General features: G+C 41.2%; 1 protein-coding gene across 1 annotated transcript; it reads right to left on the bottom strand.

Moving 5' to 3' along the window:
• Positions 1-259: 259 nt before the first annotated feature.
• Positions 260-27,055, bottom strand: lamb1b (laminin, beta 1b). Its single transcript, XM_087786530.1, has 33 exons — positions 26,924-27,055; positions 25,168-25,340; positions 22,134-22,269; positions 20,006-20,079; positions 19,499-19,687; positions 19,343-19,406; positions 18,236-18,438; positions 16,966-17,086; positions 16,622-16,810; positions 15,017-15,193; positions 14,834-14,946; positions 14,686-14,765; positions 13,818-13,953; positions 13,591-13,749; positions 12,587-12,720; positions 12,399-12,519; positions 12,145-12,331; positions 11,428-11,571; positions 11,124-11,355; positions 9,565-9,722; positions 9,273-9,497; positions 8,988-9,205; positions 7,237-7,333; positions 5,172-5,541; positions 4,918-5,102; positions 3,853-4,088; positions 3,573-3,785; positions 3,345-3,489; positions 3,065-3,272; positions 2,038-2,179; positions 1,791-1,967; positions 1,545-1,704; positions 260-698 (listed from the first exon to the last, which is right to left on the bottom strand). Exons 1-33 carry the CDS (start codon positions 26,955-26,957, stop codon positions 562-564), a joined length of 5,337 nt encoding a protein of 1,778 aa, XP_087642656.1. The 5' UTR covers positions 26,958-27,055; the 3' UTR covers positions 260-561.
• Positions 27,056-27,579: the final 524 nt, after the last annotated feature.

The raw sequence follows: 27,579 nt of genomic DNA, 5'->3' as shown, positions 1-27,579 counted from the left end.
TCACATGACTTTAAGTGTTTGAAGCAGAAATGTTCTTTTCTGTGTTCATTATTTCGAGTGCCATCTAGTGGTCTTTTGAAGACACTGTCACGATACCTCATCATCTGACTGTTTCTTTAGGCAGGGTTGAGCTGACAGGGAACCACTGAAGCTAGTCGAGCAGAGTTGTTACCTTTCCTCAGGTGAGACACATTGACACATCTTTCTCAGACTTTTTTTTAAATTCTTGAGCTTAAAAAAAACAAACAAATCTCACATGTTTCCTTCACAAGTCTTGTTTTATTACATCCTCTGGTCAAGTACAAGCATTTAAAAATGTATCTTTTAATCTCATTTACATCCAAACATTAAATTCAAAATAGTTTCTTTGGCAAACTTCTATTAGAACTGCATTAACATATTAGATAAAAATGCTTTGGTCACGATTGATAGTTCTGGTCCATATGGTTCACGACCGTAGCTTATATTTTGGGATTCACCATGAGGTCACGCCGGCTTGTAGTGGTTTCCTTGATTGATGTCTCGCTGGCTGCCATGACAACCCCCCCCCCCCCCCCCCGATCAGACGCAGGTGCTGTACAACGTCACCTTGTAGCTGATCTCCTCCAGAACCTTCTGGGCCAGCACTTCCAGCTGAGCCAGTTCTGCAGCTTTGGTCTCCAGGACGAGCTGGTTGTCCACGTAGGAGCTCTCCAACTCTGAAGACGAGTGAGATGAACAGAAAAATGATTTGTGCGACATATTCCACATTTTTATGTTAAGATCTTCTCGGCCAGCATGAAGGACGATAATTGAGATGAAGGTTTGTACTCATTTACGTTTGTTTTTACTTCAGCTCCGGAATAGTTATACAGCTGGCGAAATGCCGAAAAGAAAAAATAAATACATTTATAAAAACCTGAATGTATAAAATACACCTATAAATTGTAACGGAAATAAATACGTTAAAATGTTTAAAATAAAAAAAATGGCATATTTCTATGATGCGTTTAAATCAGAATTTATTTATTCTGATATTCAGTCACGTTTCATTCATATTGTACATTTACTTGTGTATTATTTAATTAATACATTTATAGATACATTGATTTAGTTGTACATGTATCCATCTATTTACTTATGTATTTAAACATTGATTTATTCATTGATTTATTTAATTACACATTTACTTATGTATTTATACATTTGATTATTATTCAAACATGTATTTATTCATATATTTAATTGTGTGTTTATACATTTATTCAAACATTGATCTCATTATACATTTACTTATTTATTTATTCGCTTATTTACTTGAGTATTTAAACATGTATTTATTCATTTATATATTTAATTGTACATTTATTAATAAATGTCCTTATTTATTTATGCATTTACTTGTGTTTTTCATCATTTATTTATTATTTCAACATTTTTATTCATATATTTACTTGCGCATTTATTCACACATATTTATGCATTTACTTATGTATTTATTTACATGTATTTACTTATTTCCGATGATGTCATTTTGGCCCTTCAGTGGTCAGTGCTGATCCTACCTTTGAGTGTCTGCAGTTTGGCGCTGCTCTGCTCCAGCAGCTCTCTGGCCTCCTGCTGCAGCTTCTCCACTCTCCTCCTGGCCTGCAGCACTGCCTCCCCTTCGTCCTCCACCCGCTCCTTCACCTCCTCGTATCTGTCTTTTACCTCCAGCTCAAACTCCTGCACACACACACACCGTCTCTGGTCAGAACGCTACACTCGTCTCACACTGGTCTCACACTGGTCTCCAGCTCTGTGTGTGTCACCTTCTCGGCATCCTCGGCGGCCATCTTGGCCTGCTCCGAGGTCCAGTCCGCAGTGTCCACCAGGCCGTCCACCTCCAGGAGGTTCTGCCTCAGCAGGCCGACCTCCCGCTCCAGCTCGACCAACCGACCCGTCGTGTTCCCCAACTTGAGCTCGGAAGCGGCCGTGTTTGCCTCCACCTGTCGCACACACACACACAATCAAACACACATTTACCTGAGCGAAGTCCAACCCTCTACACAAGCTCACCGAGAGCAGCAGATCCATGGTTCCTTTGGTGTTGTTCTGGGCCAGCTGGATGGCTTCCATGGCAACCATCTGAGCCCGCTCGGTCTCATTGAGTGCCGCCTTCACCGCCTCAGCCTTGTCCTTCAGCGCGGCGCCCTCTTTGCTGTTCGCAGGAGACGTGAGTTACGCGTGTTTCAACGTTTTCAGGTAAATCCGGTCAGAACATAGTAGCATCTAAGCTCCATTAAATGTTTGTCTTATAATTATAATGTTTGCGACGCATACAGAGAGTTGTAAGATAATATCAATACACTTAAGTCACTTTTTTCAAAATGTTGATAAACATTCAACATCGATTTTAGCTCCTCTCTTTTTGTTTCATTAAAAAATGTTTTTTTGGTTTCAAATCCTATTTTATTGTGTATATTTCAAAAAGTCTTTATATAATAAAATAATAAAATTCACTATTTACATGCAAATACTCACGTTTAGTTTGAATTAAAATTCATTACATCCCTCTCAGCTAAAGCAATGACTACTCAAACAATACAACAAATATATTCTTCCCATAGTATTACAATATATCGCATTATTTCCCTTGGTATTTTGAATTATATATATATCGTGTCGCCATGGCTAAAGCAATGACTGAGGACGAGAGGATACAGCTGAGAGTCAAGTACTCAAACAATACAACAAATATATTCTTCCCATAGTATTGCAATATATCGCATTATTTCCCTTGGATTGTTGAATTATATATACAGTATATCGTGTCGCCTCGGCTAAAGCAATGACTGAGGACGAGAGGATACAGCTGAGAGTCAAGTACTCAAACAATACAACAAATATATTCTTCCCATGGTATTGCAGAATATCGCATTATTTCCCTTGGTATTTTGAATTATATATATATCGTGTCGCCTCGGCTAAAGCAATGACTGAGGACGAGAGGATACAGCTGAGAGTCAAGTACTCAAACAATACAACAAATATATTCTTCCCATAGTATTGCAATATATCGCACGTGTTATCCGGCAGGACTCACTTGGCGACCTCGGCCTCCCTCAGCAGCAGCTCGGCGGCCTGGACGTCTCGTGCGCTCTGAGTCAGGATGTCTTCCACGCTGGTCAAAGAGGTCACTTTCTCCCGTATCTCGTCGGTGAGCTCCTGCAGCTTCTTGGAGGACGTGGGCATCTCCAGAGCCAGGACCTCGTTGGCCACCGCCTCGATCACGGACGCGTCGGCCTTCTCGTCTGGAATCGAAGGGGCGACAAAACTTGTGACCCCCGTGTTCACAGAACTCGTCCGCGAGATCATGGACTCACTGGTCAGGAGGTCTCGTATTTCTGTGATGAGGTTCCTCAGCTGCTCGTTGTTCCTCTCCACGCGATCTTTGCTGCGATTGGACTTGTCCAGAACCTTCATGGCGCTGACCTTGGCTTCACTGGCTCGAGTGGAGGCTTCCCACACCTTGACACACAACATCCAGACTTTCTTAAAAAAAATATTCCATCCCATAAAGCAATCGTGGATTTTTTAGAGATCCCACTCACCATCCTGGAGAGCTTGTCCACCTCCTTCATGGCCTCCTGGATCTCCTGCTCCAGGTCTTTGGCGGACTTGAGGGACGTCTGGGACGTGGTCACGAGTCCGTCGCATCCTTCCCCGCCACAGTGAGGCGCCCCGTCCTCGCCCACGCATCCCAGCCCCCCGCAGGTGTCGGAGCAGCCGTCATCGGAGGAGGAGGAGGAGGACGCGCCACAAATCTTGAGGACACAAATACGCAGCTTGAGAGAAGATTCGAGAGCCTCTGACTTCATCTAGAAAAAGCACCTTCTCGCTCAAAGGAGAAAGATCCAACTCCTCCTTCTCCAGTTTGTCCAGCTTCTGCGCGTTTTTCTGATTCTTGCGCTCGAAATCCTTCTCGCTGCTAGTCATCTTGTTCTCGCTGGCTTCCCTCACGGAGGCCGACTTCTGTATGGTGCTGCCGGGGTTCGTGGTCGAAGCGTTGACTCGATATTCAGCAGCGGTCGACTCGCTGTGAGCTTCTATGATGGTGTCCATGGCACCTGCAACAAATACTGCTTTATATACGCTGTATTTTCATAAAACAAGCTAAAGATAAAGTGATATCGATATTATGCATATCACCATACTGGGGTAACAATACAATATATAGTGATACTGTAGTTACGAGAATATATTTGTAGTATTGTCGAGTACTTGACTCTGGTGTTGCATTAAATTTACAGACCAAGTCGTATCTGCTTTCATTTGTTTTGAAACCAAAATATGTCCAAACATCAGCTTTAACAGCTGCTGGAGTCCACTGTATCCTCTCGTCCTCAGTCGTCTGGTGGGATTCTAATGATACTTTGTATTCAGAGAGTGTGACGACTGCAATCTAGTGGCCGGAGGTTTAATTGCGACACATAAAATGAATCAAATGCAGTAATATTTTGCTGTTAATTGTAAAGAAAGAAAATTGAATTATTTAATGTGTTTACATATGGTTTGAAAGCTAAAAAAACAAACTTTTTTAAATTTGATACAGTGCAGTTGAACATTCATACGGTATTGTGAAAAAAATATTGCCATATTTAAATTTATCGATATTTTTCACCCTCTTCTAAAAATGATTGTAATGGGACTAGTAGACTGTAAGTAAGTAAGTAATTAAGTAATTTTTATTTGTATAGTGCTTTTCCAGAACAGGGTCACAAAGCGCTTAAACAACAAAACAACAAAACAATTACTGTGTGTTTTGAGAGTTGGATTTCCAAACATGAAATTAGCTACTTGGCAGAGGTATGAAAAAAATAAAAGTCGATCTGCTTTAAGTTATTTTGTAATACGTTTTATAATTTTGCAGTTTTTCATGTAGTAGTTGGTTCTCACCCTGGAAGTTGGAGTTCTTGGCGTCAAAGACCTGCTGCTGCAGCTCCTCGACGCTGCGCTCCAGCTGAACCACCTCCTCGGTCCACAGATCCAAGTTGAAGTCCGTGTTATTGACGTCACCGTGAAGCTGGTCCAGCAGGTCCTCCGTCGAATTCAGCTTCTCATTCAGGTACGACATCACATCTCTGAGGAGGCGACGACAAAACCCGTGTGAGTCTCTGAGACAGAGCGAACAACGGTCGTGAGGAACCTACGTGATCCGCTCCATCGTCTCCTGCATGTGCGTTAGCTTCGCTCCCGCCGGGTTGCTTTCCAGTATGTCCCTGACGGCTTCGGCGTTGGTCTCCAGGCTGGTGACCAGCTCCTGGTACGGCGCCGTCACGCCGCTGGTCTGCAAGTCCGCCACCTGATCTCGGAGTCGCCTCGTCTGATTGGTCAGTTCGTTCACCACGGCGTCCCAGACGGCGAAGCAGCCGTGGCACGTCTCGCAGGCCGGGAACGTTCCCGTGTAGCCGCGGGCGCACTGGTCGCAGCGGGGGCCGGACACGCCCTCCGCACAGGTGCAGTGGCCAGTGGCGCGATGGCACTGCTCGCTGGAGATCCCACGGGCGTCACAGTCGCAGGCTGGTGGAGACACACAGAAGATAAGGTTAGGAACTCAGGTTTCCTCCCCTATTATCCACGTTACATTTGGAGTTGTCAAGCTTTTCTGAATGTTTTTGAGGCAGTTATACATCAATCAAGTTGCAAACTGATGGAGTTTTAGCCGTCAGAGGAAGAAATACATTCTTAATATGGGATTAATGTTCAAAAGTGTAATTTCCACGACTTCATTCAGTAAAATAAAATAACTATTTATGAGAAAAAATGCCATTTTCGGCTCGAGGAGACAGTGTCAGTTAGGTGAGCGGACACTCTGGAAAGATGTTTACTAAACTGTAGGATAATTCACTATCTTGACAAAGATTTTTGACACACAATTTTGTCGTCACGAACCAGACTTTGACGTGTTTAAACACAGAACAGATTCAACGTGATGATGAGTTAAGAGTTGCACAGCTTCTTGTCTCGGTACAATAATGCCTCGAGGAAGAGATGAAAAAGAGATTAAAAGCAGAAAATAATTTTTTCAGCAATATATGACAGGAAAGATTCATCCGAAAAGTTCACTAAGGGCGTGATGAGAAGAACGATCTGTGTCGGAACAGATGGTAGTATTTTGTTAAATTAGAAAATAAGTGATTTGCTTCATTTAGAAACTCAAAGTTGTTGTTATAAATACGTTAAATATTTCTAAGATCCTATCTTTCATTTTAGTTTAATTATTCTTGTCATCTTAAAGTCATTATTATTAACCATAAATAGCTAGCTGTGTTTTTTTTTTTCTTTTTTCTAATTTGATTGATATATAATGGAGTCAAAAACTAGTAACAAATAAAATATTGAAAATCTAACTTTTAACGATTACACACACGTGAATATAATGATGGTAGAAAAAGTATGTAGAGAAAAGGTATTCAGTTGCTGGGGGTGGTCGAGCAAAACAACCGGTCAGGAGGTACTGACACGGAAACATCCTCCCTTGGGCATCTCTGAAATAACTTAGACAACAGCCTGATGTCAGCATAACACCCCCCCCCCCTCCCCGGCCCCCCCTAGAGTGCTGTGAGACCCTCCAGGCCTCCCTCACCTCCCTGGAGGCGAACAGGAGGATGGCCGTGAGTCACGGAGCAGGAATGTTAGTTTAAACCACCATGTTTGTGACGTGCCGAGCGTGTCTCCGTCATTATAACCTGGAGAGAACCTCACGACAATCTCGTGAAGATGTCAAAGGTTTGGACCTCGGTGATGCTCACTTCCTCCTCCGAGATGTTTCCCAGAGAGAGGAGGTCCAGCTGCCGCATCGCTAAGGGAATACAGAAGGTTTTGGATTCCAGGCTCCTCTGGGTGTTGCTCTATGAAGAAAATTTAAACTGGGATGCCTGAGATTTTCTTTTTTTTTGGGGGGGGTGGGGGGGAGTACATCTGGTTCTCATGAGCTTAGAAGAAAAGGTCATCCCCAAACCTCCCTCCCTCTCTCAGCTCCTGTGAACAGCTGTGAGCAAATCTTCGGGAGAATCTCATCGACGAATTAAAGCCACTTCCTTTCTCCAGCTGCTCTTCCCGTCCATGTGCTTCCACCGGTGCGACTTTTACAATATTCACAGTTACTTTTCCAGCCTGTTCTAAATATGAGGCATTTCTGGGCCACACATGGCAACAGCCCAGTTACGGCCTCGGATATCTTACGACCCAAGTGGGTAGACGATGGTAACGTACCGTAACATTTGACCTCCGGGTTACCCCAGAAGAGCTCTTTGCACTCCCGACACGTCCGGCCGCCGAAGCCCGGTCTGCAGGAACACTGTCCATTCATCTGCGGCGGGAAGATCAGCACAATGTCGTCAGATAAAGAGCCAAAAATCTGTGTTTTCCAATGGAGAGTTGAAGATGATAGAAGCAGTTTCCTCCTGCACACAATGGAACCTTTGTTGTTGTTCTTCTGACAAAAATTCTCTTTGAGCGCCTTTTTCCCTCGGTGTGTTTGCAAACTTCCTTCCTGCGATGGAGACTCGCCAGTAAACACAGAAAACTCGAATATCTCCAGAGCATGTGTGTAAGTGGGACATTTGATTTGCGTCTTCAGGAGAATTCCTCAACAGCTGGAGTCCATATATCACCAGCCTCACACACACACACACACACTCGGGCATCAGTGATTAGACGGGTTTGTCATAGTGACTTACTGCCTGCACTGAGAATGTTTGGACCAAGTTTTTTTTCCCACCGTGAAGGAAAAATATGTGTGGTTTTTGCATCACATCCTGTGAGAGTGAGAGTAGTACAGCTGGGAAACTACAACGTTCGTAATCGCGTTTAAACTCACAAAGACTGTTCTTGGAACGAGTGTCTTTTCAGCTGCAGTTCCACAGCTTGGCTTTAAACTGATTATGAATATGACCGAATCTCTTCAGTGTCTGTCTCACCACATCTGCTTTTAATATATATGTTTTTATTTTTATATATTAAATCAATAGACACCAAAGCACTGATTTTTAACGTTTCCTGAATATTTATTTGAAAAGTTTTTCAGTAATATAAAGATTGTTGATCACTTTTTATCACATGATCTTCTTGGGGGCCATTTATGGCTCATGATGTGACATTCTTTGGCCCCGTATTCATTCATATGGTTTTTATAAATGGAAGCAAATCAAGGGAAATCAATCATGTAACTTTTTTTTGGATTGATTTTAAAGAACAACAACAAATCAATTTTTTTTAAAAATTACCAAAATTCATCATTGAAACCACAAACGGAATAATCTTAAAACATTATCCCTTGTGTTATATCAGAGTCGAGGTAACACAAAGGCCCGAACACAAATGCGTTTGAGGTATACCTTGTTTTGTCGGGTCGAGATGAACGACCTCCCGGGCTTCAATATAAACATATGCAGTGGTCGAGGTGATTCACCTTGACCCAGAGGCAACACAAGGGATACCACAAAAACATTTGTTTTCAGGTTTTTTTTTGGTCATGTTGACCCAGAGATAACACAAGGGATACCACAAAAACGTTTGTTTTCAGCCCTTTTTGTCACGTTGACCCAGAGATAACACAAGGGATACCACAAAAACGTTTGTTTTCAGCCCTTTTTGTCACGTTGACCCAGAGGCAACACAAGGGATACCACAAAAACATTTGTTTTCAGGCTTTTTGGTCACGTTGACCCAGAGATAACACAAGGGATACCACAAAAACGTTTGTTTTCAGCCCTTTTTGTCACGTTGACCCAGAGATAACACAAGGGATACCACAAAAACATTTGTTTTCAGCCCTTTTGGTCATGTTGACCCAGAGATAACACAAGGGTTAAACAACGTAATTTGAATCAAATTTTTCAAAGATGATCAGAAAAACATTCTCAAAGACCCCCCAGCCTGTTGCTGGTGGGTTTGAGACCCCCTGACTTAAACGTATATCTTATTCTATCATAATAATAATAATCAGTAGTTTCATGACTCACAACGTTGCAGGAGGGTCCAAACGAGTGCGTGGGGTCACAGTCACAGTCTCGGCAGCCGGCGCCGCTGGTTATGTTCCAGGTGTCGGGGGCACAGCGGTCACAGTTCTGACCCAACACGTTGGGCAGGCAGCGGCACTGACCGCTCTGTCCGTCGCACTCGCAGTCGTCCGGAGACGAGCAGGCGTGAGCCGCCGTCCCGCCCGCTTGACACATGCACTCTGTGGAGAGAATGGGTTAGAGAGTCTTGACCACTGCTGACCCGCTTCCCGGCGCCCCGGAACTCACTCCTGCAGCTCTGAGTGGCGGCATTGCCGTAGTAACCCTTCTTGCACCTCTGGCAGCCGTGGCCCTCGGTGTGATGCAGACACTTGAGGCAGGCGCCGGTGAGGACGTCGCACGAGCCGGGGTCCTGCAGGTTGATGTTGTCGTTGCACCGGCACCGCTGGCAGCGCCCGCCGGACACCAGGGGGTTTCCATAGTAACCGGGGGCGCACTCGTCGCAGCGGGCGCCTGAGCGAACAGTTCAACGTGAACCAGGATAAGAAAGTGTTTTTTAAGGAGTTTGTTGTTTTTATACCTTTGTACCCAGAGCTGCACACGCACACCACCTGGTCGGCGTGTTGGTAACAACTGTCGGCAAACTGGCGTCCGCTGCCGGGGCCTTCGGGACACGTGCAGGCGCGACAGTGGCCCCCGGAACCCAACTCCGGGTCGCCATGGTAACCATCGAGACACCTACGACGGAGAGGATGGTGAGTTTCGTGACCCTATACACCTTACACCCCAGCTCGGGCTCTGAGGTCTGTGGATCAGAATCTACTGAACACGGTTCAGGACCAGAGGAGAGAAATCCTTCCAGACTGTTGCTCCTAAGCTTTGGAACGATCTTCCTCTCTCTCTGTGTTTGATGATCTACTGACTCCTTCAAGAAACATCTTAAGACGTTTCTATTAGTTCAGGCTTTTCCTTGATTTTCTGGAACTCCTGTGTTGTTCTCAGTATTATCTTGATCTTTAAAATATATACTTTATTGAGTATTGTTTTCATTGTTTAAGTGCTTTGTGACCCTGGTCTGGAAAAGCGCTATACAAATAAAAATGACTTACTTACTATAACTGCAAAATCTGTGTTCAGGTATCTTGTATGTCCTTGTTATCTCAAATATCTTAGGGATCCCTGTTTTCAGGTCTCTGGGTCTTATTTGTCAGCAAGTTAGTTATAGCTCCGTCAGTGGTTGAAAAATAGAACAACGTGGCCACAGGCATGTGGCCTGTTCTCTAATATTAAATTGAGTTATCCTAATTGTGACGCACAACTTTGGCAGTTAAATCCTAATTCTTAGTCTGCAGCTCACTTGTTTTAATAAACTAAAAATAAAGCACGGCAGGAGGATTTCACGAACAGCAAGCATTATGTCCAAATGTCTTTCTTTAGTCATATGTATGAAAAAAACAAAATGCAACTGAAATTTAAAAACGAACATTTCACTGTGAATAATGAAAGTTTTCTTATTCTTAAGTCAATGATGTTGCCCAACCCTTGTGTCATCCCAGGGTCAATGCGACCCGAAGGCCCGAAAAACAAATGTGTTTGTTGTATCCCTTGTGTTATCTCTGGATCAAAGTGAATGACCTCCATCGTTGCATATGTGTTTATGGTAGCCAGGGATGTTGTTCACCTCGACCCAGAGGCAATACAAGGGTTAAACAATAATTATTGGAAATAAAAAACCCTATATTTATTGACTTTGAAAATTGCAAAATTCTTCAACATGACAAGCCACATAAACATAATTCTTGTTTTTTCTTAACTGAGTTAACTGGTGATGTTTTAAAATAGAGTTAACCTATTTTAAGATAAATTAAAACATAGACGGATAACTTCCATCAATAAGAATTCAAGGAGCTGTTTTTATCACGTGCAAAATGCAGCAAGATTATATAAATGGGCGCCGCAGAATGGCTGCCTTGATGCTTGGTTCTGTTTTTCCATTGCTTGTATTGTGTGTTAGTTTCATTATTTTACTCTGTACTGACACCACAAAAAAAATCCCATGTTGTGTTTACAACACTGGCACTAAATGTTGCTGATTCTAATTCTAAATAAGGGTGACCTAATAAGGAAAATGACATCTACCTCTCACATTGGTGTCCGGCGGTGAAGTCCCTGCAGCCCTGACACTCTCCCGTGTGTGGATGGCAGTAGTCGCTGTGACCGTTGCACTGGCACCTCCTGCAGTGAGGGAACCCCCAGAATCCCGGCAGACAGTGGGAACACTGACGCCCGGTCGCCCCCGGCACACACGGACACTGACCCGTGGCTTCGTGGCAGAAGAGACTGACGGATCCTCGAGGATCACAATCGCACGCTGGAGTGTTGAAGTGGAAACACATCAGTTTTTTTTTTATCGGTGCTGGAAGAGAGTTTTTTGAGAACTGACCTCTGCAGCCTGTCGGGCTGAACTGGAAGGTGGCAGGAGCGCAGTGTTCGCAGTTCCTGCCCACTACGTTGGGTTTACACTTGCACTGACCTCCGCTGGGCTCACAGATGGTACTGACCGAACCCTGGGGGTCGCACTCGCACGCTGAGATGGACAGATCGGATTGATTAACGGAGGGAGAATGAGGCTCAACTTATGGAAGTATATCAGTTACAACAGAATACTGAATGCTTGAATTTATTTTTTTAAACGTAGAATCATTTTTTTAAATTAAAAAATACTTATTCTTCATGTTTTTTCTCCATTTGTAACCTTTTAAATAGGATACAAAAATGTTGGTATACTAGTTTAATTATATTTGAATTATTGTTATTAGAATATTTACCTATGTGTAAAAAAATTATATCCTTTTTTTGTAAATTTCATTTTTTACTAATTAAAAAAACAAATCAACCTTTAAATGTGCAAACTATTGAATTTAATTATTAAAACAATCATTAGATTCTTTAAAAATCAACAACAAAATCAAGGTATGAACATTTGAAAAAGTTAAATCCAACAATCTAATAACACTGATGAATTGTTGAATTGCTGGGATCTGTTTTTCCTTAATCAACTATAGTCTTACTTCAACTGTATAGTGTCTTGAGATAACTTTGTTATGATAAGACACTTTAAATAAAATTGAATTGAATTGATGCACTTCCATAGACATACCCATGGCTCCCTGGTGCAGCAGCGCCGACACGCTGAAGATGTAGTCGTGGCAGATGTCAGTCATGGGACTCTTCACGACGCTCTGGCTGCTCTCCATACAACGGTAGCGCTGGAACGTGTCCCAGGCTCCGTCACGTTCCTCCCCGGTGAACATCTTCATCTCCTGGACTCTGGGGATCAGCACCAGCTGCAGCAGGAACGCAAGAGAAGTCATTAAAAAAAATAAAGAACTTTGATGATTGATCTGAACGTACCGAGTCGATCAGCGTGTACGGATTCTGCATCTCACTGTTGGACGAGTAGAACGGCAGACTCAGGCGAACCGTGTAGTTCAGTCCTTTCTCCAGGCACACGGGCCTCTGCAGCTGCACGTGTCTGAGGACATCAACAGAAGGTTGTGACTCTGATCTCTTTCCAGGATGATTCCACACGGACGTCTAACCTGGAGCCCGGAGGCAGAGAGATCCTCTGATCGTCTCCGCCCTTGGTGGAGGGTCCGCAGAGGCTGGAGTGGTCCGGCGGGTTGAAGACCGGGCGCTGCACTCGGACGTCGACCTGCTCCCACTGTTCTGGCAGCTGCAGACGAGCAGAGAAGAAAGTAGGTTTTCAGACTTACTCTTATCTTGAAACGTGAAAATAAGACACGGAGATAAGAATAAAGGTTCTTCAGATCATTCTTATGTTCACTATGTTGCATCACAATCATGTGAACATGGACCTAATGTTATCAAAAAGATTAATCTCATTCATGCTATAAATAAGAACAAATCATTTAATATCACAACCGTTTAAAATATTTGTGGTAACAGACAAGGCTGACCTTTGACCTTAGTTTTAGCCATGGAATGTTTGCGATTTGTAGTTGCATCACATTCTTTAATTATGGCAATATTTGCAGACGACATCATTCAAGTTACAAAAAACAATACCTTTACTTTTAGAATTGATTAAAAAATGTGGTTCTTCCTCTGGTTTTAAGATCAAAAATAAATAAATTCTCTTAGATGACCACTTAGATTCCACATGCTAATATAGGGTCTGGTATTACATGAATAAAACAACTGCGCGCAATAAAATTGGTGAGAAGAAAACTCAATATTGGTTAAAAATGAGCCAAATATTCTCAGATTACAAAAGGCACACATGAAAACCATTATTTTTCGTCAAAACCAAAAAAAACGAACTGATTTTACGTGGTTCACAAATCCAAAATATGTCAAAAGTATGAATTTGAAATACTATGAAGCCACAACACACTTAATAGGCCTTATAATCCAGTCCGCCAGAGCTGGAAAACCTGTTCATTGATATTACACATTATAATCCAACGCACCTTGTACTCTAAAAAAAACTGTGATTTACGTTTTCAGCAAAATAAATCCGCCTATTGTCTAAGCAGTTTTCTACCAACATTCAAATTTATTCTTTTAGATTTGAAGAATTTACCTGTGGCTCATAACGGATCAGCATGTCGTAGTCCATGGACTCTGGGAGGTTGTTGATGTGGAACTCTAGATGAGCTCCTTCTGGCACATTAACAAACCCCAAACCGGTCCACGTGGGGCTACGATCGTAGGGGTACGGCCTCTGAACCAGAGTCACACCCTGAAAGAAGGATGTATATCATGTAGAAGTGTATGACGTTTATAAACATGAACACTTCGCAGACTCACCGGTCCGTGCTTGGCGTCCTCGGCCTCGTAGGTGTAGTGATCCAGAGCGATGAAGTAGAATCCGGATTCGATCTGGTCGCAGCTACGTCCGAACATGTGTTCCCTGCACTCGCACTGACCCGTGTTAGGATCACAGCTGTGGGGAGATAGAGAGTTAATATTAAGGATATATTTAATGTGTAATAAGGAGCGACGGGTTAATGAGGCTTCATGAAACAGCTGATGAGGTATCATGATACAGTGTCTTCATTTTTAAAAGACTACTAGATGTCACTCTCTGTTTGAAAAGGATTTCAGGTTTCATTGAATTAGTAGATCAGAGCCAAATATTATAAAGCAGAGAGTGACATCTAGTGGTCTTTCAAAATGAAGACACTGTATCATAATACCTTATCAACTGTTTCATGATGCTTCACCAACACATCACTAGTTTTCATTCTATTATGGTGTCTAAAAAACATACAAGAAATACGAAGAAAAAGGACAAAAGAAAAAAAACTCGAAAAGAAGTTGGAGTGGAATTAGTAATGGATAATTACGTATTTAAAAAAAATAAAAAATTGTTTTAACGTTTTTAATAGGGTCATGTATAATGATACAGTGTCTTCATTTGGAAAGACCACTAGATGTCACTGTCAGTTTGAAAATGATGCCAGGTTTATTAGTAATTCAGAGCCACAGATTATAAAGCAGAGAGTGAAATCTAGTGGTCTTTCAAAATGAAGACACTGTATCATGATACCTCATCAACTGTTTCATGAAGCCTCATCAACACATCAATAGTGACCACAGATTAACATAAGCAAAAAACTGTTTCATGTATCTATGTTACTTTGTGACGAGTACAAATATCAACTGAAAAACATACTCATTGTTCTTAGCCCCGCCCTGGTCACAGTCACATGGTCTGCATCCGTCCATGCTGTTGGAAAGACCCCAGTGCTGCGGCTGTTGGAGCAAAGAGTTTTTTTTCGTGAGCCACATATCTTGTTATGACAGCGGTGTTTGTTTCATACCAGACACTGGTCACAGTGGTCTCCGTGCACCAGGCGTTTACAGTAGCACCTTCCTGAGTCCGCCTCGCACGGGTTTCCTCTCGGCAGCGTGCCAAGTGGGTTACATGTACAGGCTGGACACAGAAGATTGTCACTCGACATTTATTATTGGTTTCGTTGTGAGTTATTTTTTTGGGGTCGTACCGAGACATCCTTGTGGTCCCTGGCCCATGCCGTAGTGGCCCTGTCTGCAGTGGTCACATCGCTCCCCCTCCACGTTGCCCTTGCAGCGACACTGACCCGAGATCAGTCCGGCCAACACGTCCGTCTTTGAGTCGCACATACCCCCCTGCAGGGAGCCCTCGGGGTCACAGTTGCAAGCTGTAGAGGCAGAAAGTCCACTTTTAAAATAACTCACAACTTGACGAGGCTTCCCGAAACAGCTGATGAGGAGTCATGATACAGTGTCTTCATTTTGGAAAGGCCACTAGATGGCGCTCAAAGCAGATCAGAGACAAAGATTATAAATCAGAGATTGACATCTAGTGGTCTTTTAAAATATGAAGACACTGTATCATGATACCTCATCAACTTTTTCATGAAGACTCATCAACACATCTCTACTGAAAACCACCATTGAACACACTGTTGCAAACATTTATTATTATAGTTTCATCTTTTAACGGACAAACTTGGGAGCAAACCAGTCTTGTTTACTGAGACTAGTGAGTCAAAACTTTTCTCTAATGTCTCATTCAACAAGAATTTGAAAATAATTTAAGAATGATGAATTGATTTTGACTTTGTTGTTGTTGCTAAGAGCGCGTCGAGCCTCTCTTCATAAACACGGCTTCAACCCAAATAAACAAGTCTGACCTGGAAGAAGCCGATGCACGACCGAAGCGCAGAGAAAATAAACAAGAGAAACCGAAAGCCTGACACCGTGTAGGCGGCTCAGGTCGAGGAATCCGCTTCAGCTAAACAGATGAAACTGATGAAAAAGCTCGGGAAAAAAAAAGACTCTCGGCATTAGAGGACGGCGAAGCAAGAAGGGAAAAGATAAAGAGAGACGGTGTGTAATTTAAAAAGAAGAAGATGAAAGAGGAGATTGAATTTTTACTACTTTGAGTCTCTTCTCGTTACAGATCAACCCGGTGTTTAGAGCATGTGACAAACTTAAGGCCCTGAGGCCAGATCCTACAGAAGGTAGTTAGTTAAAGACATAACTTAGCTCATCTCAGTCACGGCCTTAACCAACTGTTCAACATCCGTTTCACTCGTAGTGGAAGTCTCTGTTTAGTTGTTGACATCAATCATCTCAGTTTCTTATCTTAAACACTAACATCTTTATGAATCACTGTATCAACATAAACACTGATTGACTTCAATATGAGCCGTATGGGCCTTGAAAAATGTCTTAGTCAGACAGATTTTAGTTTGAAATGAGGATTAGAAGTGCAAACTAAACAACAAAGACCCTACAATTACAATATGAGAATAAAAACTGAGACAATTTCTGTTTAAAATTCCTTCAAAAAAAGTCAAAAACGGGCAAAAAATGGACCATTTTTTCACAACCTGGTGTGTTTATAACATTGTGGTCAGTTAAAAATCTGGATCACACCTTTAAACATTACTTTTTCTATAAATATAATAATTGTTGATTTTATGCTACAGCTTCTTACCATGTGATCTTATAGTTTTTTTCTTTAATACCTATTAAGTGACCTTAGTGAGTCTTCAAAAAGGGTGTTTTAAAAATAAGTACTTTTGTTATTATGATCAGATTAAAGCAGCTGCTGTACATACGTTCGCAGATGCTGGGGTCCCTGATGTTTCTGTTGGGGTGCTGGTAGAAAAAGGGGGCGCACTCCTCGCACTGGCGTCCCACCGTGTTGTGCAGGCAGTCGTCACAAACTCCGCCGCTCATGTTTCCCGTCGTCTGGTAGACGGCCGCGTCAAAGTGACAGGAAGTGGAGTGATGGTTACACTCGCATCCTGGGGAGAAAACACCATCAATGTCGCGACAAGTCTTGAAAAACCGTCTATGCCGATATGTTCCGGAGTAGATCATCTTCATTATTTAAAAATAATACCTCGTATATTTCACTCATAGATCTGTAGAAGAACGTTTAGCTGGTTTACGCTCTTACTTTTGCAGGCGTGGGTATTACGCCCCTCCGCTGGTCTCCAAGGCAAATCGTGGTAGAAATCCTCACAGCGCTCGCAGTTCAGTCCCACCGTGTTGTGGTTGCAAACACAACGACCATGAACCTACAAATACACATGTTAAAAAACAAGGTTAAGACATGTTTTATTAAGAAATGTAATAACAAAAATGCATGTGTAAAAAAGACCATGTTTGAATGTTGTAATGATCATTTTAGTGCTGTCTATTTATTTATTATTTGTCTATTTATTGACACAAGTAGGTGCAATACAATTCTTTATCCACCAGATGTCAACACTCAGTCATTGGTTAATATTGGAAATGCCTTCACACATGGCGGCTGATTCTGAAACCAAAAGATATACTGACGTATGTGAGAGACCATCAAACCAATTAGTCGTTTTTTTGTATATTATCATTGGTTAAAGCTAAATAAATAAAAAGGAAAATGTTTCTATCCTTAAATAGAAAGGGATCATAAAGGTCTTTTGTTGGAATCAATGCCTTTAATGTTACCTGTCAAACTCGTGGTCTTGGGACCAAATCTGGCCATCCAGTTACTTTATTTGGCCCGACCGGATGGTTGTCTCGTGTCATGTTTATGTTGATATCATTAAGATATTAATGTTTGAGATAAGATAAATAACTGCAATTATTTATTTGACACATTCTTTCAACACAAGTAAAGATGCTGAAGGAAAGGAATTTGCTTGTTGAGCGCTTGATAGAGAAGGAAAAACACAAGACAATAATAGTAACTCATACTTTGTGGTAAATGTTAATTTTGATCGACCTTCTACCTTTTTTGTTATTATTGGTCATTTATTTATAACAAAAAAAAAAATTATACAATATGTTTATATACAATTTAAATGTGACGGAACAGTACATATATCAATAATAGATGTTTAACATAGTAATTCTAACGTTTATTAGCTGTATGCCTTGGTTAGCTTAGCATTTATGATTAGCATGCTAAAGGCTAATAGCTTCTCCCCTATTCAAAATAAAAAGTAAATACACATGATTTAAGTTTAACTTATAGTCTTATTTATACATACCTTTTCTTTTATTCTGAAAATTCTCAACTCAAACGCTTTTTACTTTTATCTTAATATACATTATGACTCAATAGTTGTTGCATATTGATCTCACAACTGTCCTATATCACCTACTTTCCACTCCTGTCCTACTTGTTGGTGACACAAATGAACTTGATTTTTTTGTTGTGTTGCTAAAATGTTTTCAGGTACCATTCCCTCCACTCCCGTGGGGGCCCCAGCGATGGGGGCGCACTCGGAGGCGTGGCCGTAGCAGAAGCAGTTGCCGCGGACGACCATGTCGAAGAGGGCGTAGTAGTATTTCTCCGTCACTTCCCGCCGCGAGTCCAGCAGGTTGTCTCCCAGCGTGTGGTGTTTGAGGAAGTTCACCCTCAGGTTGGTGATCTTCAGCATATCTGCGGGAAGGTTGGGAAGATTTGATGACGAACGATGAAAGAGAAGAGTGATAAACTTTTAGACGCCCACAGAATTCATCACATACTTGTTTGAGTCCTCGTCACGCCAGTGCGAGTACATGCGAGTGGACCTGGTCCGGTTTGATGGGAGAGAAATGAGGGCGAGTAGCTACTACCTGTTAAATTCCATTTTCAGCTTTCCCTGTCTGACGCCTGCGCCGTTCCTAGACTACCGGTGGATTACGGAGGAAGATAAATCTCCTCATGGTGAGCATTTCTTTGCACTTTATTTTGAGCACACTGTGACCTCAACCCAGATATTGTTGAAAATAATTAAAGTTAAAGCAAAAGGTTAAAAGAAAGATGTTTATAAATTTGTGTTGAAGACAGTATAGTTTTGTCCCAAAACCAAAGGTTCTAAAAGATTTTGCCCCTTGTCTGTGATTTCATATTTTATTCCTGAAGACTTTTTATACTTAAGAAGTTTACAATAATAAAGCTTTATTAAAGGGCTTTCCTCATGGAGTTTTTCTGCCAGGGTCAATGTTTTTTACCTTGTGTGCTAGGACTAAGCATCCCAGGTGTTCTAGATCTCAGTGACTCAGATTAGAAATAGATCTAAAGTAATACCTAAACTTAAAAAATATATATTTACTCTCGACCAACTCTGTTTGTCTCACTCCCTCTCAGTAAACTCATCACTGCAATGCCATGCACCACTGGGAAGCTCTTATTCTCTAGCGCTTTTATAAAAATCATTATTGTATAAAATAAACAGAATTTTTAACCCTTGTGTTTTCTCAGGGTCAAGGTGACCCGGAGGCCCAAAAATGTTTGAGATATCCCTTGTGTTGCCTCTGGGTCAAAGTACAACCAAGGGTTAAAATGACAAACGTGAACTTACTTTGTATTCTCAGACTGTATGGATCTTCAATCTCGAACGCAGGATCCAAAACCCTGAATATGACCTGGAGCAGAAAAAAGCGGCACCAGTTAACCGACCCGGGTCGACATCGATAAGAGTGATAAGTTGTCTTGTCCTTCATTCAAGAGTCAGCACCTCTCCCTCTGTGGAAGGCTCGATGTCGGAGTAATGGCTGTCGCAGAGGATGTCGTCCACCTTCTCCATCGGCCCGAAGTACACATCGGGGAACGTGGACTCGCAGTCGTAGGCGAAGTAACGGTACAACTGCCACGACTTCCCAAAGTCCATGGATCGCTCGATGATCATCGCGGCCGGTCGGAAAGTCTGGCGGGAAAAACAGCCAAATGTACATGTTTAAAATATATATATATATATTTTATATATAATCTACTATTAAGCTATTAAGTGTCGTGAAGATAATCCCAGAGGATCGGAATCTTTCACTGGATGGTTTTAACTGTACCAGCCTCCGCTCATCCTTCTTCTTCCTCCCTCTGTTCCCACCAACAACCCTGAGACATCCATGAGTCTCCACATTCCTCCAGCACAGCTGTGGTCTTATCGTGTTTTTATCCTTCACAACGTGGCGAACATGTGCGAGCGTGAGAAGTATCACTAAGTATCACGAAGTATGACGGTCACCTTGAACGTCATGATAAGATGTGTGAAGTGGAACTCGGCCTCCAGGTCCAGCTGGATGGTCACGTTCTCCACACCTGCACACAGAACAATATATTTTAAATGCTTTAATGATTCAAACAAACACAAACATATGGAAGTATGGTTCAGTCTATGAAATTGTCTATTTTTTGTAGGATTTTCAAATGAGTTAATAATAGATTGAAAATAAGAAACATTAGAGATAAGCGACAATATTAAAGTCATTACAATAATAATTCACTTTTATAACAATGGCTACCAAACACACACCAAACCATTGTTTAAGTAATTAACCATTGTAATTTAATATATGCTTACTAGCTGTACATATTTGTGTTAGCTTAGCATTCACGATTAGCATGCTAAGTGCTAATAGCTTATCTCTTAAGAAAGAGGATGTTTTAAAAGATGAATACATGTAAAATAACAGGAAACATTAGAGACAAGCTACAATTTTGAAGTCATTACAATAATAATTCACTTTTATAACAATGCCTACCAAACACTCACCAAACCATTATTTAAGTAATTAACCATTGTATTTTAATATATGCTAACCAGCTGTACATATGTGTGTTAGCTTAGCATTCACGATTAGCATGCTAAGTGCTAATAGCTTATCTGTTATTAAGAAAGGGGACGTTATAAAGGATGAATACATGTCAAATAATAGGTTTTTATTTTAGTCATACATACCTTCTCTTCATTCTGACAATCCTCAGTATAAAAAAGTATAGTTTGAATTCAATAAACATTGTGACTCACTAGTTGTTGTGTATTGATATGAACGACATAAAGTAAATTATTGGTCATTTATTTATTAGTAAAAAAAAATACTAAAATATGTTTAAATTAAAAGTAAATGTAACGGAACAGTACATATATCAATAATACATGTTTAAAATAGTGTTTCTAACCTTTACTAGCTGTACGCTTTGGTTAGCTTAGCATTTATGATTAGTATGCTAAAGGCTAATAGCTTCTCCCCTATTAAAAATAAAAAGTAAATACATGATTTAAGTTTAACTTGTAGTATTATTTATACATACCTTCCCTTTATTCTGACAATTCTCAACTCAAAGCTTGATAGTTTTATTTTGATATACATTATGACTCAATAGTTGTTGATACAAACTATAAAAAGTATGTGCATGTTATTTATTGCTTGTATTTATTTTTTTTTACTAATAATATATTTCTATAAAATACTTGATAACTCCCTTGACTTTCATTTTCAATCTCTAAATGATTAGTGACAGATTGAAATAACCAGTTTATGTTACACGTCACATCAGCTGCACGTGGAGTCCATCGGTGAATATTTATAAAACCCAAACAAAAGTGTTTGTGTCGCTTCTTGAATCTGGCTCCGTCTCACGTTCATGACTCACTTCCGTGACAGATTCCCACCGCTCTGAAGGAAAGTTCCACATGTACATGAGGGAGAAGATGCAGCAGCTGTGATGGGATTTCTTTCAGGAAATGAATAACAACGGACTGACGTATATATCGTGTTTCACTCAATGTTTGGTGGGAAAAAGTCGGATTCGTATTGAAAGAAATCAACGTTTGCAGAAGGTTCTTTCTTCAAATATGTTTTGTAGATAATTAAAAACATGAGAAAGTTATACATATTTATTTTTAGTTTATTCTTTTCACCCCCGGGAAGTTTTCTCATGTTTTTAAACTCATTTATTCTCATGAAGAGTGTTTACTTTAAATACAAATGGAATATACTTCCTGTTTACCACCATCTAGACTCATTGTCATATGGAAACCATTTTGTTTACATCTGTCTTCTCGGCATGTTTTCTCACCTGACATTAAACTATCTCACGATATAAAGTACAATTAGAACCACGTTACACACTTCCTATTTCCTGCGCTCTAAACGCCTGTGCGACACACATCTGTTTCCTGCCCCTCCACAGCTGTTCTGCTCAGCACACCTGTGAATCCCGCCCACCTGGACGCGCCGTGATTGGCCGGAGCGAGAGCCTCTGTGATCTCCTGTCTACTCATTATTGCGGTGCGTTCTCATGAGAACACTGCCAGACCTCGCTCACACACTGTTGTCACACCTCTATGTTGTCTCAGATCTTTCTCTCACCGTTGACCGACTGCCACCAGGTCTTCAGGCGGTTCGGGGCGAAGGTGGTGACGACGTTCTCGATGGTGTGGCTTATCTGGTTGTTGTCGTCGTCGTACATACGCCGGGAGTCGCACGTGAAACATTTTCTCTCCTCCTGTAGCGAGAATTATGATGACATTTGGTCAAACTTTGTTGTAGATTTTATTTATTTTATCAAATTCTAAACCTTAATACCCGAAGGAGATCTCACGAGGGATCTCTTTCTATCCATCCGTCCGTCCGTCCGTCCATCCATCCATCCATCCATCCATCCATCCATCCATCCATCCATCCGTCCACCCATCTGTCCATCCATCCGTCCATCCATGCATCCATCCATCCATCCATCCATCCATCCATCCGTCCACCCATCTGTCCATCCATCCGTCCATCCATGCATCCCTCTGTCCATCCGTCTGTCCATCCATACGTAAGTAAGTAAGTAAGTAATATTTATTTATATAGCGCTTTTCCAGACCAGGGTCACAAAGCGCTTAAACAATCAAAACAATACTCAAAAAAGTACATACTTTAAAGATCAAGATAATACTGAGAACAACACAGGAGTTCGAGAAATTCAAGTCCATTCATCTCTATGTCCATCCTTCTATCCATCCATGCATCTCTTTGTCCATCCATTCTTCCCTCTGTCCATCTATCTATTCATCCATCCATTCTTCCCTCTGTCCATCCATCCATCCATGCATCCATCCATCCATCCATCCCTCTCTTTGTCCGTCCGTCTGTCCTTCCGTCTGTCCATCCTTCCATCCATCCATCCATCCATCCATGCATCTCTTTGTCCATCCATGCTCCATCCATTCTTCCCTCTGTCTATCCATCCATCCATCCATCCATCCATCCATCCATCCATCCATCCATCCATCCATCCATCCATCCATCCATCCATCCATCCATCCATCCATCCATCCATCCATCCATCCATCCATCCATCCATCCATCCATCCATCCATCCATCCATCCATCCATGCATCTCTTTGTCCATCCATTCTTCCCTCTGTCTATCCATCCATCCATCCATCCATCCATCCATCCATCCATCCATCCATCCATCCATCCATCCATCCATCCATCCATCCATCCATCCATCCATCCATCCATCCATCCATCCATCCATCCATCCATCCATCCATCCATCCATCCATCCATCCATCCATCCATCTCTTTGTCCATCTCTTTGTCCATCCATGCTCCATCCATTCTTCCCTCTGTCTATCCATCTATTCATCCATCCATCCATCCATCCATCCATCCATCCATCCATCCATCCATCCATCCATCCATCCATCCATGTGGCGAAATTGTTTGACATTTAATCATTAGGTACATTATGAAATCATATATTTTATATATATTTTTCAAATATTTAACTTGAAAAATGCTGCATCTCTAGTTCAATGAGTTTGTAACACATGACTTGATCAACCATAACAAACCATTAAACTAGTTCAGTGACTTGAGAATTACTGAAAAACAAAAATACATACAATAATCTTGGTAGTGCAATATTATTCTATTCGTAAATACATTTTAAAAACATGATCCAATGAACAAAAACAACTTTAACTGCATGTGTGTGAAACTATGAAAATGTGCTCAAATTTGGTTCATCCGTTTTTTTTGTTGTTGTTTACTTTGACACAAGAGACTAAACTTTAAAAGTCTATTTTGTTGCAACCGTCGCCTGTTGTAATGATTAAATATGACCTTCTTTAACAAGCATTGTAAAATCTCGTGAGCTATTGTGAACATAAGCGAGTACTTAACACACGGAAACCACAAGATATCTGGTATTTGAAATCTCTTTAGTGACTTTAAATTCCCTGGAAAAGGCTCATAGAGTCAGCTGCACATCTGGACTACACAATATCTCAAGTGTTGTCCGGAGTGACAGGCGTGGGAGTCGGTAGATTTACACCGATCATCATCTGCTGTGTTTATGTATGACGGTCAGATGTGTGTCTGTTCGGCGGTGTAATCACACGTCAACAGCAGGGGGTTGGACTGAACTCCAGATGTTTTGGCACGAACGCCTTCTCCAGCCCGTCCAAGTACACGACGCGTTTCCTGATCGTAGCTAATATTCATTCAGTGATGTTGAAATCAAGTCCGATCCAACAACATCCCTCTCATTCCTACGCCCCCCCTTTAAGTTTGTAGCTCATTCCTCACCACTGTGCTCATCGCCTTGCTCAGAGGCACATCAGTGCGTCTCTTGACTTTATAAGGGCGACATTCAAGCGCAATAATTGGGCCGACGGCCGCGAGACAAGAAAGAATATCGACCCCGATTTCATCGCCCCGGTTCTTTGAGGAACACAAGGACGGTATTGTTGGACTTCACAAGGCTTTTATTGTGAAGGGAAGTCGCTGAACACCCACATCAGTAGACGCTCAACACCTACACAACATATTTCAAAAGCTAGAAAAGGGACATATTGTGATAGAACTGGACTTGTTTAACAGAAATGATACCGGAATGTGGTTTCCTTCTGTTACTAAAGTTTGAAATAAGTTTTAATTTCTGCAGCCTCAACAGAGAGATATCTGTTGGAATGTCAATGTTTTTCCAACATATTTTACATTTTTTGAGTGAAAATAACCACAAGTTAAATGTTTAGAGCTGACCCATATAACAATCTCACTTTTCTTGACCCCCCAAGGGATTGTGGGAAATGGAAGGACAAATAATGTCACTGAAATGCATTATTGGATCGAACACAAAACACTTTAAATTATATTTCTTATCTGATCTATTCATTAAAAGATGAGGGACATTGCATGTGAACAAGGACATCAAAATAAGTAAGAAGGATAGTAAGACAGGGGGACGAGGCTGATGGGAAAATACGAGACAATCGTGTGACAGATGACTCACTGTCGTCTAATTATTTTCATGGGTTCCATTTCCTTAAGACTGGACCCCCCCCCCCCCCCCCATCCCCCCTCCCAAGAGAGTTCCAGAATATCTAGTTTTGAAGACGTTTCCTACCTCCAGATGTCCGACGATACAAAAGTTCTCTGGTTCCTTAAGACCACAAGTGGAAGAGGCGGTCAGTTTATGGGCTCGGCCGATCAGGAGGTCGCCGGTGGCCGGATAGCAGCTGCCCTCGGTGCAAACATCTGCAAGTTCTGGAAGCTGAGTCCTGACGGGACACCACAGTGCTGCAGGGAGGAACACAGACGGGTCTCATTCTCCATTAGATATAGAGAAGTTGTTAGCTTGAACATCGTGGCTGCTGTGGAAGCTAACTCAGACACGAATAGTAGTTCCTAACTTGATCTGATCTCGCTTTGTTCTGCCTCGACCAGGGTTAGTCTCGCTCACGTTTCCTGAAGGTTATTGACGTCTGATAGAATCAACCCTTTGAAGTTTTGTTATTAGACTTAAGTTCTAAAAGCACAACATCTTGTTCTTAACTAAACGTTTTCCTGCTCCAAGTCTTGGTCCATCATGGTAGTTTGTCTTGGTTTTTAAAAACCTATAGGGTTTCATTTAGCCTTAAGGTCTAGTCTAGTCTTGTGGTTTTTTACCTCAACATCTCCTTTAACCCTTGTGTTTTTTCTGGGTCAAGGTGACCCGAATGCCCCGAATGCAACCTATATGTATTTATGGAAGCCAGGGAGGTCGTTCACCTTGACCCAGCGACAACACAAGGGATACCACAAACACATTTGTTTTCGGGCCTTTTGGTCACCTTGACCCTGAGATAACAGAAAAAACCAACAACATTTGCTATCTCTTCCTTTTTTGTCATTATAATTGTATTTGACAGAGACAAATGATATATTACAAATAGAGTTAAACAATATAAACAATTGACTCTGAGCCATAGCCAAGGGTGGGCCATAACATCTCCTCAGGGGCCACATTATATATTGTGACTGATGTAAAGGGCCATCAAGCAAAATGAAAATAGGGAAGAGCCTATATATGATAGAAAGCGTTTTAAAAGGATATCAACATAAGATTAACTTCATTATGCTGGTAGAATATCTGTAAACCTTTCATAAAAGATTGGATTTAAAATAACTTCTTTAAAAATGAATATATATATATATATATATCTAACATTTTATTTTAAAATAATCAGTTACAACATGCTGCACAGAAGAAGGAAATAACATCATTGATGACGATGTAACATTTGCTTTTAATTCATTATTTGACATTACATGTGTAGGTGAATGATCAGACATGTCCTTTAGGAGGATGACCCTAACCCTAACCCTTACACTAACCCTAATCCTAACACTAACCCTAACCCAACTGCAACCAGGCAGTAGAAGATATGTATCTGCTTGTAAAGGTCTTCAGATGCTAAAGTAAGAGCTGACATTATTTGATTTGGTGATGATCTTGTAAGCAACTATAATTCAAGACAATTAAATCAACCACAAGATGTGTCTTATTTATTCCGTGTAACAAATTGTTCATTTTGAATTAGACCTCAAACTGTTTACCAACGTTTTTTAATCTGCCCTTGGAACCCAAATTTAAGTTATTTTTCTCCAATACAATGATGATGGAGAATAATGTCTGATCCAACAGTTGAAATAAAGAAGCTACAAACATCTCCAATAACCTCGCTTCACCTTGTGTAATATTTCCTGGGGAAAACACCAATAATAGGCTGCATATGGCTTTCATTAGGCGGTGGCGACATGAGACGCAGCAGCTCGAGATGGAAGATGTTCCCTCAAAACTTCACAAGTTTGAAATGAAGAAAAATAAAAAAGAAACTCACCAAAGGTGGCAATAACGAAAGTTATCCACGACATTTCCAACTTCTTCTTGGTCACAGCATTGGCAGGTTGCGTGTTGTGTTGTCCTGCTGCTGCTGTAGTGAAAGTGTGTGTGAGTGAGTCAGTGTGTGTGTGTGAGTTTGAAGCCAGTGAAGTTTCTCAGACCGCATCCAGGGACTCAACTCCACCCAGCAGCTGCCCTCTGAGAGAGGATGTGGCGCCCTCCTGAGGTTGAGAGCGGAATTGCAAGGTTAAACTTTGCGCCTTCACTAACCGACGCGAGAAAAAAATAAAATAAATAATGAACTTAATAAGAAACTCTTTCAAGACTTGTATGGACACTTGACTAAAACAAGTAAACTATTATTACTACCTATTATTTATTTATTTTTGTAGAATAAAGGACATTTTAAAGCGAATTGTGTACTCGCTAACATAGCATGTAAAGTTAAATTATTATCATTTAATTTTATATAGCATTAAAAACATAAAAACAATGTTTTTTAAAAATGTATTTTTGTATTCACCTAACTCTTTTTAAGGGGTAAATACGTGTGCAAAAAAACAGAAGCAGAGGATAAAAGTCCGAGAACAATATAGGATATATAGTTATATATACAGACTAGTAATGCATAATATATTTACACAATACAATCGT

The sequence above is a fragment of the Callionymus lyra genome, chromosome 3 (genome assembly GCF_982586985.1).
Source record: "Callionymus lyra chromosome 3, fCalLyr1.hap1.1, whole genome shotgun sequence".
Classification (NCBI taxonomy): domain Eukaryota; kingdom Metazoa; phylum Chordata; class Actinopteri; order Syngnathiformes; family Callionymidae; genus Callionymus; species Callionymus lyra.
This window is presented reverse-complemented; position numbering and strand designations above follow the sequence as displayed.

Excerpts from the sequence above, each read along its gene's own strand:
- lamb1b (XM_087786530.1), bottom strand. The coding sequence starts at position 26,957 with ATGTCGTGGATAACTTTCGTTATTGCCACCTTTG. Across the intron at positions 14,766-14,833 it reads ACCACTGTGACCAGTGTCTG|CCGCAGCACTGGGGTCTTTC; the intron begins GTATGAAACAAA and ends TTGCTCCAACAG. Across the intron at positions 12,721-13,590 it reads TGATCCGTTATGAGCCACAG|CTGCCAGAACAGTGGGAGCA; the intron begins GTAAATTCTTCA and ends GCTCGTCTGCAG.